The sequence below is a fragment of the Daldinia loculata genome (genome assembly GCF_022478755.1).
Source record: "Daldinia loculata strain CBS 113971 unplaced genomic scaffold F4817scaffold_2, whole genome shotgun sequence".
Lineage (NCBI taxonomy): Eukaryota > Fungi > Ascomycota > Sordariomycetes > Xylariales > Hypoxylaceae > Daldinia > Daldinia loculata.
This window is the reverse complement of record NW_026054856.1, coordinates 16,260-28,632: the sequence shown is the minus strand read 5'-3', so window position 1 is coordinate 28,632 and position 12,373 is coordinate 16,260. Positions and strand designations below refer to the sequence as shown.

General features: G+C 48.7%; 5 protein-coding genes across 5 annotated transcripts; 2 read left to right on the top strand and 3 right to left on the bottom strand.

The window, feature by feature from the left end:
• Positions 1 to 263: 263 nt before the first annotated feature.
• Positions 264 to 1,603, top strand: F4817DRAFT_364627 (Extradiol ring-cleavage dioxygenase, class III enzyme, subunit B; the record flags this gene model as incomplete). The annotated part of the gene is made up of 4 exons (XM_049306774.1): positions 264 to 486; positions 590 to 618; positions 716 to 1,002; positions 1,108 to 1,603. The coding sequence occupies 4 exons, from the start codon at positions 264 to 266 to the stop codon at positions 1,469 to 1,471; spliced, it is 903 nt and encodes a 300-aa protein (XP_049163395.1). The 3' UTR covers positions 1,472 to 1,603.
• Positions 1,604 to 1,818: 215 nt separating this feature from the next.
• Positions 1,819 to 4,102, bottom strand: F4817DRAFT_311264 (MFS general substrate transporter; the record flags this gene model as incomplete). Its single annotated transcript, XM_049299974.1, has 10 exons — positions 1,819 to 2,019; positions 2,082 to 2,131; positions 2,193 to 2,275; positions 2,339 to 2,406; positions 2,456 to 2,729; positions 2,802 to 2,988; positions 3,051 to 3,082; positions 3,153 to 3,469; positions 3,579 to 3,731; positions 3,830 to 4,102. 10 exons carry the CDS (start codon positions 4,100 to 4,102, stop codon positions 1,819 to 1,821), a joined length of 1,638 nt encoding a protein of 545 aa, XP_049163394.1.
• Positions 4,103 to 5,864: 1,762 nt separating this feature from the next.
• Positions 5,865 to 7,021, bottom strand: F4817DRAFT_77864 (uncharacterized protein). Its single transcript, XM_049307883.1, has one exon. It carries the CDS (start codon positions 6,856 to 6,858, stop codon positions 5,989 to 5,991), a length of 870 nt encoding a protein of 289 aa, XP_049163393.1. The 5' UTR covers positions 6,859 to 7,021; the 3' UTR covers positions 5,865 to 5,988.
• A 161-nt stretch (positions 7,022 to 7,182) lies between these two features.
• F4817DRAFT_355708 (ribosomal protein L4) lies at positions 7,183 to 8,328 on the top strand (the record flags this gene model as incomplete). Its single annotated transcript, XM_049305688.1, has 3 exons — positions 7,183 to 7,266; positions 7,326 to 7,425; positions 7,544 to 8,328. The coding sequence occupies 3 exons, from the start codon at positions 7,183 to 7,185 to the stop codon at positions 8,326 to 8,328; spliced, it is 969 nt and encodes a 322-aa protein (XP_049163392.1).
• Positions 8,329 to 10,212: 1,884 nt separating this feature from the next.
• On the bottom strand, positions 10,213 to 11,319 carry F4817DRAFT_311261 (uncharacterized protein; the record flags this gene model as incomplete). Its single annotated transcript, XM_049299973.1, has 1 exon — positions 10,213 to 11,319. The coding sequence occupies one exon, from the start codon at positions 11,317 to 11,319 to the stop codon at positions 10,213 to 10,215; it is 1,107 nt and encodes a 368-aa protein (XP_049163391.1).
• Between the last annotated feature and the right edge of the window lie 1,054 nt (positions 11,320 to 12,373).

The following is a 12,373-nucleotide window of genomic DNA, read 5'->3' as shown; positions in this document are numbered from 1 at the left end:
CTGCACGTAACGAACATCTGTATGGCCACACAGCACTCCTCAAGTTCGCAACCCCTCTTGCCTCCGGCAGGCTTCCGATATGTAGTACAGCGGCAAGGAGTGCTTTAAAGCGAATAACATCCATGTTGTCATGTAAAAGGATGGATAATACCCCGTCTTATTGCTCCTGCACAATTACTTGCAGGATTTGGTAAAGATACTGCGAATAGATATAAATCCGATATATATATAACGTAAGATTTATTAATTTAAGTCTACCCGAAATGCCGTCTGCCGTCGTGCCCGAGCGACCGCTTCCGGTCTACTTTATCGGACATGCCGGGGTGGGCCTCCTATTCAGAGAATCGCCGCAAAACCGGATCGTCCAGGACAACCTCCGTGCCGTCGGCGAGGAGATCCGCGCGATATCACCCCGGCCGAAGGCCATCCTTACTTTTAGCGGACACTTTGAGGCCGGGGAGATTCACGGACCCGGGGTAATAGAAGGTGAGCTTAGAATGTTTACCAGTTTGCTCCGAATGACGGCTAGTTAGAGCAGCACGGAAAATTGTGTGTAACTAACTTAACCGGCATCTTGCGTATATGGTAGTCAATGTGAAGAAAGGAACATATATCATGGTAAGGGGACATACATACATTCGTCTCGACCAGCTTAAAGGAGATGAAAAATATCTAAGATAAAAAAAAATACTAATATGTATAATACCCAAAATAGCACGATTTTGTCAACGACTTTCACGACTCAGCGCCATTCGTCTACGAGTACGACTGGCCGCACGAGGACGCACCCGAGCTGGCAACAGAAGTGTGGAGGCACCTAACGAAGTCCGGAATCAAGGCTAAGCGGGTGGAACGCGGCGTCGATCACGGCGTCTGGGTCCCCTTCAAGCTCATGTTTCCACCTGAGAACCCACTCGATGTTCCCGTAGTCCAAGTCTCCACGTTCTACGGCTATGATCTAGAGAGCCAAATCCGGCTGGGAGAGGCCGTTGCATCGCTCCGGTGAGTGCATATATGCCTATCTATTAATTAATTAATGTTCTCATCGCACTCCAAATTAACTAACTACACGTTACTAACGCGAATTTCTTCTTGCCAACGGCATAGTAACGAGGGATATCTCATCGTCGCCTCCGGCATGGCGGTGCACTCATTCTCGTCTATCGCGGAGATCCAAGATGCGCCGTCCGACGAAGCAAGGGAGCTCGCGCGGCAGAGAGTCCTAAAGGAGTCGCGAGATTTCGATACGCATCTCCGAGCAGCTGTGGCGAAGCGTGATGCTACGGAGCGCAGAGGGGCGCTGCTACAGCTGGAATCGCTGCCGGAGTTTCGCCGCTCGCATCCGACGGTGGAACACTTTACGCCGCTGCTCGTAGCGGCTGGGGCGGCGGGAGATGCTGAGGATGTTGTGCCGCTGGGTGTTGATGTGGTTGAGCCTGGTATGTCGTATTTGAATGTGCGGTTTACTTGAAGGTTGTTTGACTGGCTGGATATATGTAATAGGTATATTAGACTGTTACCTCTTGTGTGATTCCGGCTTATATTTCAGGGGTCCAAAATCGGTTACAGTCTATTTATTAAATCAGATATGAGTGAGTTTTGTGATATGGCTTATGCATTAACAATAAAATGAGGAGGTAAACAGTATATAAATGTTTCATGTGATTATTATATTTGCTCATTTGTAAAGACATGGAATAGTCACTGGCCTTATATGTATATGGTACAATCTTGATAAGCAAGAACAAATTCAAGGGTATATCTAGAATCATGCTATCTTAGAGCCAGACTACTAGAATGAACCTCCCTAGCTTATATCTACCAATGATACCTATATTTGCGGCCCTTCCGATCTGTATATAATGCCTCTGGCTCTAGAGATGGCTCATCATGTATTTTCCTAGCGAAACGGCGATTCGACCACTTAAACAAAGATGTTTGGATGGTGAGTGTTACAATCCACACAGCGCCGAGAGCTAAGCATGCCGCCCATGCTCGGCGGTATAGGGGTGCGTCGGACTAAACGGAAGGGAAAACGTAATTAACGATTATTCTCAAAATAGGGGGAGCAAATAACTTACTCCTCTAAATACCTGGTTTCCGTATGTTCCACCTAAGTTAGAACAACCAACTGGAGACAGTTTGTTAGAATGTCTCTCCCTAAAGTATGGTGTGATATAGGCTTAACGTACTGTATACTGCGTATGCAATAGCACGTTTCTGTGGCGTTTTCTGGTTCAGAGACAACCACGTAACATTCAGAGGCTGCCAACCTCTACGTCACGAAGCCCGTTAGTACACATTGTTAATAGGGATGAATACGGGGGGTACATCTTACGGGGCAGCAACCGTCACGACATAAGCAGCGTAGAAAGACCACGAGGCCTCGGTAGTAACCGGGAGATTCTTCACTTTGTTAGGCTCGACGCTTCATGCCAGGGGTAAGCAGACCTACATAAAGAGCTATAAGCCCAGCCATAGTCCAAACCGCAGCAAACATGATAGTGTAGCCGAACCGCTTGTACCGGTCTACGAACCGGGACAAGACGAGCGCGAACAAAGCCGAGAGAAAGGGTGCCGGGGCATTGAGTAGATTCGCGCGGATGCTCGTGAAGCCGAGAGATTGGACGATGGTTGCTCCCCACGTTTGCAAGCCGCCGGCAGACTGAAGACCGCTTAGGCAGATGATTAGGTAGGGCCAAGTAGTCCAGCTGAAAAGCACGTCGGTTCTACATGGACAAGTTAGTAGTAAGCACGCCTATATTCACTCTTTAGTAAGAATTCAGAAGAATGATGCTTACATATCCTTAAGCCCAATGCTCATGGTAGCAGCCTGTCCTTTCTTCGGATCGGCCCTGATTATCCTCGCCACGAAGACGTCCGCTTCGCGCTCGGAGAGCCACCCGCTCCACGGGACCAAGCCACCAAGGAGGCGGTTTGTATGGTGAGGGGACTCGGGGACGAGAGTAAAGGCTACGAGTCCGGTAGCTAGAATACACGGTCAGTCAAAACCAACTGTTGTTTGGTGTTTAAGTCGGTATTCTTCTCACTTATCGTAGAAACGCCACAGATGAGAAAAATCCTAAGTATAAGCGCCATCATTAGCACACAACGACCATAGGTATTCTATAAAACCACACCAAATAACCAACCATTGCCACCCATACAGCCCCCTCGCGCCCTCCTCGATACTCAGAGCCCCGGCACTTATCAACGAGCCAAAAGCCGCCGAAATCGACGGGCCGAAGAAAAACACCGTCGTGCGGCTCGCGAGCTCGTCCTGCGTGTACCACCGCGAGAGCACGTACAAACTGCCAGGGATAAACCCGGCCTCCGCCAAGCCCAGGACCAAGCGCGCCGCGTACCATCCGCCGGCGTTCCGCACGAACATCTGCAGGACCTCGATTACGCCCCAGACGACTACCTGTAGCGGGATCCAGTAGTGAGGGCCGACGCGGTGGAGGACGATCTGTCTGGGGTTAGCTACCTAGCTACCTGGCCTTCATTACTATGTAGAAAGGGTGCTGTTTTTATAGAATGGCCAGGTATAAGAAGATAGAAGTTTTAAGTAAGCGCACATTTGACGGAATCTCGAGTAATACGATCCCGAACCAGAGCAGCGAGACGCCCGTGTTCGCCTGGTCTCGCGTCATGTGGGTGTCTTTCAGGAAGGTCGACGTCAGGACGCCGGAGACGTTGGTGCGGTCGATGGCCATCCATGTGAACATGAGCTGTGATGCGAGTTAGGCATTAGATAATAACAATATAATAAGCTTATACTCAACAATAGGAGGTAGGTAGATATGACCCAACGGGCGCAAATACATACGGCGAATATAGGAAGAAACAAGTAATCCGCCTTACGAACAACGCGCCTCTCCTCTTCCTTCATCCAGCTGACAAGGACTCGTTGACCATTCCTCTCGATATGCTGGTGGAAATACAAGTTATCTTCCGAGCTCCCAGACTCGCCATCGGACGGTGTATTCAAGCCCTCTTCCTTAGCGTCTACCCCAGCTTCAGCAACGAGCTGCGCCGCCATCTTACTCGGCGCCGTAGCCGTAGCAGCGACGGCCAGAGACTCCGTAACTTGAGACGCCATGCCGTATACCCGGAGAACTCAAGATAGCATATCAATTCCTTACGACAACACGTAGTCAAGGGGTGATAGCACTATATAAATCGCGACAGACCCAACAATACGGAACCACGCGGGTCGATGATACAGACCCTTAACTACGTTAACAGAAGAGCGCCAGGACCGGTAGGCGAGATTCCGATGCGATGGGACTAACATGCGAGTACTTTCGCAGTCGTAGGATTCAAAGATATCCCAAACCATGAAAGCTCGCTTGTCCAAAGCGGCGAACCATCTTTTTGGGAAGCCGAGCCGATTCTACCATTCCATCGCCTAATGTTGCGATGCTAGATAACCATACCATACATACCAATAGCTACGGCGGCAATTTACAAGTGCCGACCCTGGTTGCAGTGTAAGTCGTTCTGGGTCGGTAGGGTGTGATGTCGTCTTCGGCCCTGGGAATATCGTGATAATAGTGGGGTTGGTATGTCTGGATTGAATGAGTGATTCGAGCTTTTGTGTAATAGGTCAATTGTTATTGGAGAATCGGCCTTAGAAATAGATTAAGAGTATCGTTGATTTCGAATAATTAGAGATTTGTTAAATCTTGGGCTTGAAGACATAGAAACCTACCTCCAAAGGCAGATACACAAGCCTTGGTGCTAATATAACAACGGCAAGTTGACTAAATTCAAATTTCAGATCGAATAGAACTGTAGAACTTGCCCATAAGCGAGGTAGTTATACGAGTTGAAAGTGTCTGTTGTACACCGGGTCACAACCAAATCTTGATGCGACTACGGTCCATCTACAATTCGTCTCTTTTGGTATATGTACATATGATACATTAACTTCGATAATACACTTATCGACGGCCATGAGCGATACCATAGATCCTCTTGCTGTATTTCCATAAGCCTCTGTACTTGGGCTTCTGCCTCTTGGCTTCCCATCCCCTCGGCTTCTTCTCCTCCTTGAGAGAGTAGACTCTCTTGAACTTGAACTGGACATCGGCGCCCGGAATACCGGCCCTCTCCATAACGCCAGCAGTACCCTCATCCCAGATCGTTCGGAAGATGTTGAAGCCAACTGGCGTGAGGCCGAACTTGTCTCGGTAACTCTTGAGACTGAATCCGTCTCGGCCAGAGTATAACTCTCGCAACTTAGCAATATCTATGTTTTCCCCTGGCTTCTGTTCCAGAACAAACACAGATAATCGGTGATACGGCGCGCCCTTTTGAGAGAAGGCGGGAAGCCACGGTACAGCAAGTTGAGACTCCTTGTTGACCTTACCTAGGGGCAAAGAGGGTTGGTTAGGAGAGATTGGAACGTTTGCCGCAAGATAGTGACACCGCCTGTCAAAGGAGTCCGTCTCTGCGTTGGGAACATCCGAGTCCATAACTACGACTGAGACGAGGCGCTCGCCAGGGTTGAAGACTTGAACTTTCAAGCGCGGCGGCACTTCCGTAATTCGGGAATCAAGAATAGCACCGGGAGTAACCTTAATTCGTCGGAAGAACAGTTGAACATCTACAACGGGATCAAACTTGGGTAGCACATCGGGGACGATGTTGAGCTGCTTGATACGTTGTGTGATGATACGATAAGGCAAGCCACGCCATTTACGCTCAGCATAATACCGGTAAATCGGCTTGTCCATGTCGCCTGTGTAATTGTTAGCATTTATATCTCTTCACCACCCCAAATATCAATAAATACTATGACCAATAATAGTTGAGCAAAAAAAAAAAGAAAAAAAAAGGGGGGGAATACAAGAAAAAAAAGAGACCAATAAAAATAAAACATACAACACCAGGGATTCGCTGGTCGTCACCGACCCAACTACTAATCTGGCGGTATCTGGCTTATCTATGGGGGAGCGGACGGGACCCCGAGTTTTCCAGATCCTATGGTCGTATGTGATAGAAATTTTGGTTATTCTTTTTTATAAAGCAGTCCAATTGCCAAGTCCACTCCAGACTCAGCAACCGTGTGCTTTTGAAGTTGGCCCAACCCCTATCATCCCACCACATTCCAGTAATATAAAATTCGCACCAAAATTCAAGGAAGCCCAATGTAACGCATAGTGGCTCAAATACTTCCAGAAAGAGAGAAAAGAGAGAGAGAGAGAGAGAGAGAGGAAACTTACCGAGGCCGTCTTCGAACTTCCGCTTAACGACGGGGTCGTTGACATCTGCCAGGATTTTGAGCTGCTCCACCCACTTCTTCAAGCTGGCAAGACGCTTGTTCTTCCTGTACTCGCCGCCGGGGACCTGATCAGCCGGAGTTTCCTCCAGCCTCTTAATCTTAGCCAGCTCTTTTGCGATAGCCTGGATCTTCTCCTGTCGGTCCTCCTGTAAGATCTTGCGTGCCTCCTGGAAGCATTGGTAAGGCAGCAGCTCGAAGGGCACGTTCTCAGAGGTACGTATGGCGGCACGCCGACGTCGCGAACCAACCGGGGGCGTACCCATGCGGACGAGCTTCCGCTCGGCCCAATGCGCCGTAGTAGTCTCCCGGTCCATCAATCGCTCCTTCATGCGCAATTTCTCGGTTTCTGCTCCATTGGCGCTTGAATTGGACTTGCTGGCGGCCTCTAGCTTGTCTAATGAGGTTGTCGAGGCCGTTGGCGGAGTAGAAGTAGTTGTTGTAGAGCCCTCATCTTGGCGTGCTACACTTCTCGAGAAAGATCGCGAGAAATGCGATGCGCTCTGGAGGAAGATGCGCTCTTGTCGAAGAGTCTGCACTAAAGGCCTTGCAACCCTCTGACAGCTCGACATGGCTCGGCTCTGTCGAGACTGTGATTTGGTGGTGGGTTATAGAGGGAGGAGGATAATCGATATGTAGAAAACATGGAACTTTTTGAAGCTTGTGTCTCCACTATAAAATTAGAAGTGCTCTGTCTTAGTGGACGGCACACTCCGCTATATCTATCGATATGAAGTATCTACGTACCCTTAGCTTGCATCTTTAATATTGAATTTTTCCGGGGTTGAATTGAGTTTCTGCGTCTTCAATTGGGATATCGACAATCGACACACTTGCCGGCGGGCCTACCAGGAAATTCAAACTACGCCGGGTACGCCCCCTTACCGACCGGAGACATGGCGAGCAAAGGTGTAAAGTGTCTCAATGAGGCCTTTAAAAGCCTAAGCCTATCGTCACAGACATGCAGAGAAGCCGTTTCAGTGCGTTATACTCTTTTCAATAAATCGACTATAGTCGGCATGGCTGCTAACGAGCCCAGCATCGGATACCATCGTCGACATTTACTCGATCAATGGCAACTGAAGCACCTCTACCCAAAATCACCACCTCGGTAGACTCAGACTCTATATGGAGACCAGGTACACATCCATCCACCTACCCACCACCCATCATCCACCCCCGCAACTCACGAGCCCTCTTCCGTACCTAAATCCAAGGCACCCCTCGATTCACCATACTAACACAAACCAACAACAGCAACCACAGTCCCCCTAACCATCTTCAACTTCCCATCCTTCGAACCGCAGCGCCTCGAGTCCTGGTCCGCGAAGCACCTGCACCTGCCGCTGCGGCGCGACATCCTGCACCTAGCAGTCGTATACGAAGGGGACAACACGCGGCAAGGCACAGCCTCGACGAAGACGCGCTGGGAAGTCGCCGGTTCGCACCGCAAGATGCGGCCGCAGAAGGGCTCGGGCCGCGCCCGCGTAGGCACGCGGCAGTCGCCCATGCTGCGCGGCGGCGGCAAAACGTTCGGCCCCAAGCCCCGCGACTTCGGCACCAAGCTCCCGCGCAAGGTGTACGACCTGGCCTGGCGCACCGCGCTCAGCTACCGGTACCGCCGCGGCGAGCTCGTCGTGTGCCAGGACGGCATGGAGTTGCCGCTGCCGGCCGAGTTTGCCGATCTCGTCGCTGCGGGGGAGTTGCAGGACGAGCTGCAGCGCAGCTTCAAGGCGAAGTGGGTGCAGCAGGTCCTCGATGCTAATGATTGGGGGCGGCGCAGCGGCCGCAGCACGTTCATTACGACTTCGCCTCGGGATAATCTGTTCGAGGCGTTGGAGGAGGTGCCGAATTACGGACGCGCGCTGGAAGTCGACGACGTCGATGTTAAGAATCTACTAGAGACGGGCCGTCTAGTTGTGGAGAGGGAGGCGCTTAAGGAGCTGATCGAGCGGCATCAGAGCGATATAGTCACGAGAGTGTTTGTCGCTAATGCTGCGTTGCCGAGGGCGCCTGAAAGTGGCCATGTGTTGGTAGAGTAGCACATAAATCCATCAAGGCATATGAGATGTAATATCTCACTGTATTTCGGCTGTATATTATTTGAAGCCATTGTAAAACCTCTAAACTACATACCTCATAACCGGGACTAACATGTCCGTATATTGATGCCATTGGGATTACTATTTTTTTGAGCATGTATAGACCCTATAACAAGCTCTAGCATCTTCAGTCCTTTGCTTTCAATTCTGATATGAGGCTTATCTTGGAATGCCTCGAGCAAGCATGCTGTTTACTAACTTACCTATACGTACTAACTTACCTTAGGTATATTACATAGGTCATCTTTACCATAATTCGCCCAGTAACAGACATAATGACATGGATCTTACGTATCGCACCCATACAAAATCTACGTCCTAGCCAATTCCGGTTCGATTTCCCCCAGCTTTTAACCCTTAGATCACGATGCACTCACTTATAGAGCAACAACTTTAGTATTGCTATCTAGGTCCGGAGGCGAACTGGCAACGGCCCACCTAGATTGGACTTGAACGGTTGTAAGAAGACGGTGCGGTGCGTCAGGGAGTGAAGTCATGGATATAGTATAGTTTTAATTCTCTGACGTTATAATGAGGTACCTAGGTATATAAATATATGCGGCTTTCTTAATCTGTAGTTACAATATAAATGATTGGGTAGTAATATTACAATTCAATTAGTGCCTCATATAATCTTGACTATTCCGTCCTTTCTCGTGCCAAGTCTTCGTTGTTTAAAATTTCATATAATCTTTAGCAATTTGTTTCTCTCGCTTTGGGTTGAAACCACCTAACAAGATGAGCATCGCCAAATATCGCCAAATATCGCCTTTACATTTATGAGAATTCTGACTAAGCATTAACTAAAGTCTAGTTGGAATTTCGAAGTGGCTTGACTTCCCAAGACACGGGACTACCTACTGCGTACTAGGCCCGAGGACAGGGAGATGAGCAAACTTACCCATCTTCCATCTTACGTCGGTATCATTTTAATACAAACACGTTGTTCTTCTCGGACCGAGTCGATCCAGCCGAATATTCACCGCCTCTCTAGGCGCACTTACATAAGTCTTTGGTTATGGCTGTCATTGGTGAATCGTGTGCCACTATACCTCGGAGTTGATGCCGCTGTCAAATCACGTACTCTCCAGATAATAATGCACGGTCCGGTTTAGTCAAGGATTAAGAGACTGGAAATCACAAGTAAGACGACACCTCCATACAATGTTAGAATCACAATCAGATTATCTTATATTTCCCTCCTTTTCTCCTTTTCTCCTTTCGAGTACGGCATTCTCCCATATCAATTTTCACGATCACGACCAGCGCCGGAATACCCACAACCGATTGTGTGTGACACTCGCGGCAACGGAAAGTGCCTCCGAGGTGATTATGGTCTTGTTTAGTCATTATGTCCCCAGTCTATCCGATATCCAAGAGATTGTCTAGTGGGAAAGCCGTCCTTTACTCTTTCCAGCCCTCTCCTCGTTGCTTTAAAACCTAAAGCCCCCCTAGGAGGAACTGAATACAGGAAACGGGACCTTTAGTATATCTCCTGTTAGATTCAACCCTTTGAAACCCTTTCCCCCCGCATAGATGCACGTATTTTCACCGTTTCTGTAGCAAACTCCTAGAGCATAGAAAAAACTGACTTAGACGACCGTAGGAAACCTTTATAACAGAAACGTAGAACACCATTCGTACTGTTACCGCTCACCAGTTTTATCAGATACTTGTACTAGTATTGCCAACCATAATTCATTTTGTCCGTTAACAAGGGTTGCAAGAAGGGACCAGCATTCAGCTTGAGCGTTCTGGTATATGACCATACCACGCACGTTACGGCCTCAAGTGAGCGTTCCCTCTAGCTCGAATACTTCCGAATTAGCTTGTAGGAATAGTGGAATTTTTGAATGCTTCAACCATCGACATACTATGAAAAACCGTGATGTCTTCAGGCGTCGTATTATGCAGAGCATCCATCGGATAGGGCTCTTCGTGTGAGTCCGATGCTGCGGCCTGCGGGAAGTTCGGCGTTAGATCTGAACGGTAGAGTATGGGTGGACTTGGTATGAAATCCCCGGGGTGGAACGAATGTGACGGAGCAACTGGGCTAAGAAGTTCCAAATCATGCATTGTCTGATATCCTGCAGCGGAAGAGAAGCTGTCCTGACGACTAATAATATGTCTAGGTGTGTCGCTTGAATTGGCCAGCATCTGGTCGTATCTTTCGCTCGTTCCCAGGACAAATCTCTTTGCTTCGTTTTCGATCCATTTGTTGATATTGGTGTCGTTGCAACCGGAATGATCCATGAGTTGCGACTTGATCTGAGTAATCTCATTTTTCAAATCGCTATACTCCCTCTGAAGGTGGTTGTGCTGGTTTTCTAAGTCAAACTTCGTTTCTTCTAGATCCGTCACCCATTCCCTTTTCTTTTGGCGACACTTAGTCGCCGCTGTTCGATTTCGCTCCAGGAACTTGGTCCTTTTGCTCGTGTTGACGCCATGATCAGTATCATCATCATCTGCATATTGCCTTCGTCGTCGTGTCTCTCTAGTGGGAGGAGAGTTTGGTGGCACAACCCCGTTCTGTCTGGGTCTATTATGCGCCCTACCCGTTATGCAAGCGCTTGTATCCTCTGGCGTTACGGTTTGATGCGATGAGCGAGATTCTGATGTTTTGGATGATAGAATCGACGACCCGGAAGAGTCAACTTTATCCGATTTGGAATATGACGTCGGCCGATTTTTGGCACGGCGATTTGCAAGTCTTCCCGAGGTCCTAATGAAGACCGATTTCTGAGGCGAAGAGTTTGATTGGTGAGCCTTGGCTGGCAGTGCGTCGATCGAGGGACTGCTTGGGTCGGTGCTGAGTTGGGCGTATGTATATTCGTCGCCTTGGTCCATTATAAATTGGGAGTCGGGGATCTCGCTTGCAGAATATTGGTCATTCCGGGCGTCAATATTAAAAGATATGGGTAGTCTATCCATACTTGCTACGGGACTTTTGAAAAATCTCTTAACCTAAGGAAGTTATCCAGGACACAGCTAGGGAAATGGGATATGCAAGGCATGAATGGATCGGGCACGGATTTAATAGTTGGAAGGGTTGGACCTCCAGCTACCCAATAGTCGAAGGACTGGTGAAGGGCTGGTAAAGGTGGCTTGCCCATTAGAAAGATGGTCGAGGGGGGGAGCAGAAGGAGATGGACATGCCAGCATGCGAGTCGAGCACAGTTGTTTCACGCCATCTGAAGCGCCAAAACCAAATCGAAGAAAGCGAGAGCAAATCGATTTATTATTATTAGGTCCCTATAGTTGTGTTACGGTAGGTGATGATGGCAAGTGAGGACAAGGGACATAATTGGTAATCAGAAGCGTATTTGCTGCGTTGCTGCTCCTGCGAGGAAACTGCTAAGTTTTAGGCAGGGCTTGTGAAGAAGGAAAGCATGAGAGGCATACAGACGGGGCTAGTGGAACCAGGGGAGACATTTTGGATGGATGCATACTACTTACAGACTAGCAACTTCCTTCACATTCGGTACATAACCCAAGGTAACTACAGGTAACTACATACATAGGTAGGTATTGGGTAGGTAGGACCGAGTCGCGGGTCTCCAACCTCACATGTACGTAATGGATGTGGTTTATTAGTCCTGCAATGCCCGTTCAACTTCCTGGCCTTTTTATCAATGTCTGCTGTTCCTTGCTACGGAACGACTGCATTAAGTTTCGACTGCATCAACTGCATGGCTAGACGAAACTTTGTCCTCCCAGCCCCCTCAAGCCTCATGGGTGCATTCCGAACAGTGTCCCATATGGGCTTAATAGTCCTGATCTGAGCAGTGGTTAGGTAAACCATGGTTAACTAGAAGTGCCCTGGAAGGGCCCTGGAAGTATCAGCATATGGTGGCTGTGATTACGGACTGGGCGGTTGAGATCCGATCTCCGATCTATTTCGATCGCAAGACAGACGCTAAAGCGGCAAAGAAGTATGAATACGAGTCGGAATATGCCAAGTCCGCATAAAAGCTTCTTAATTTAC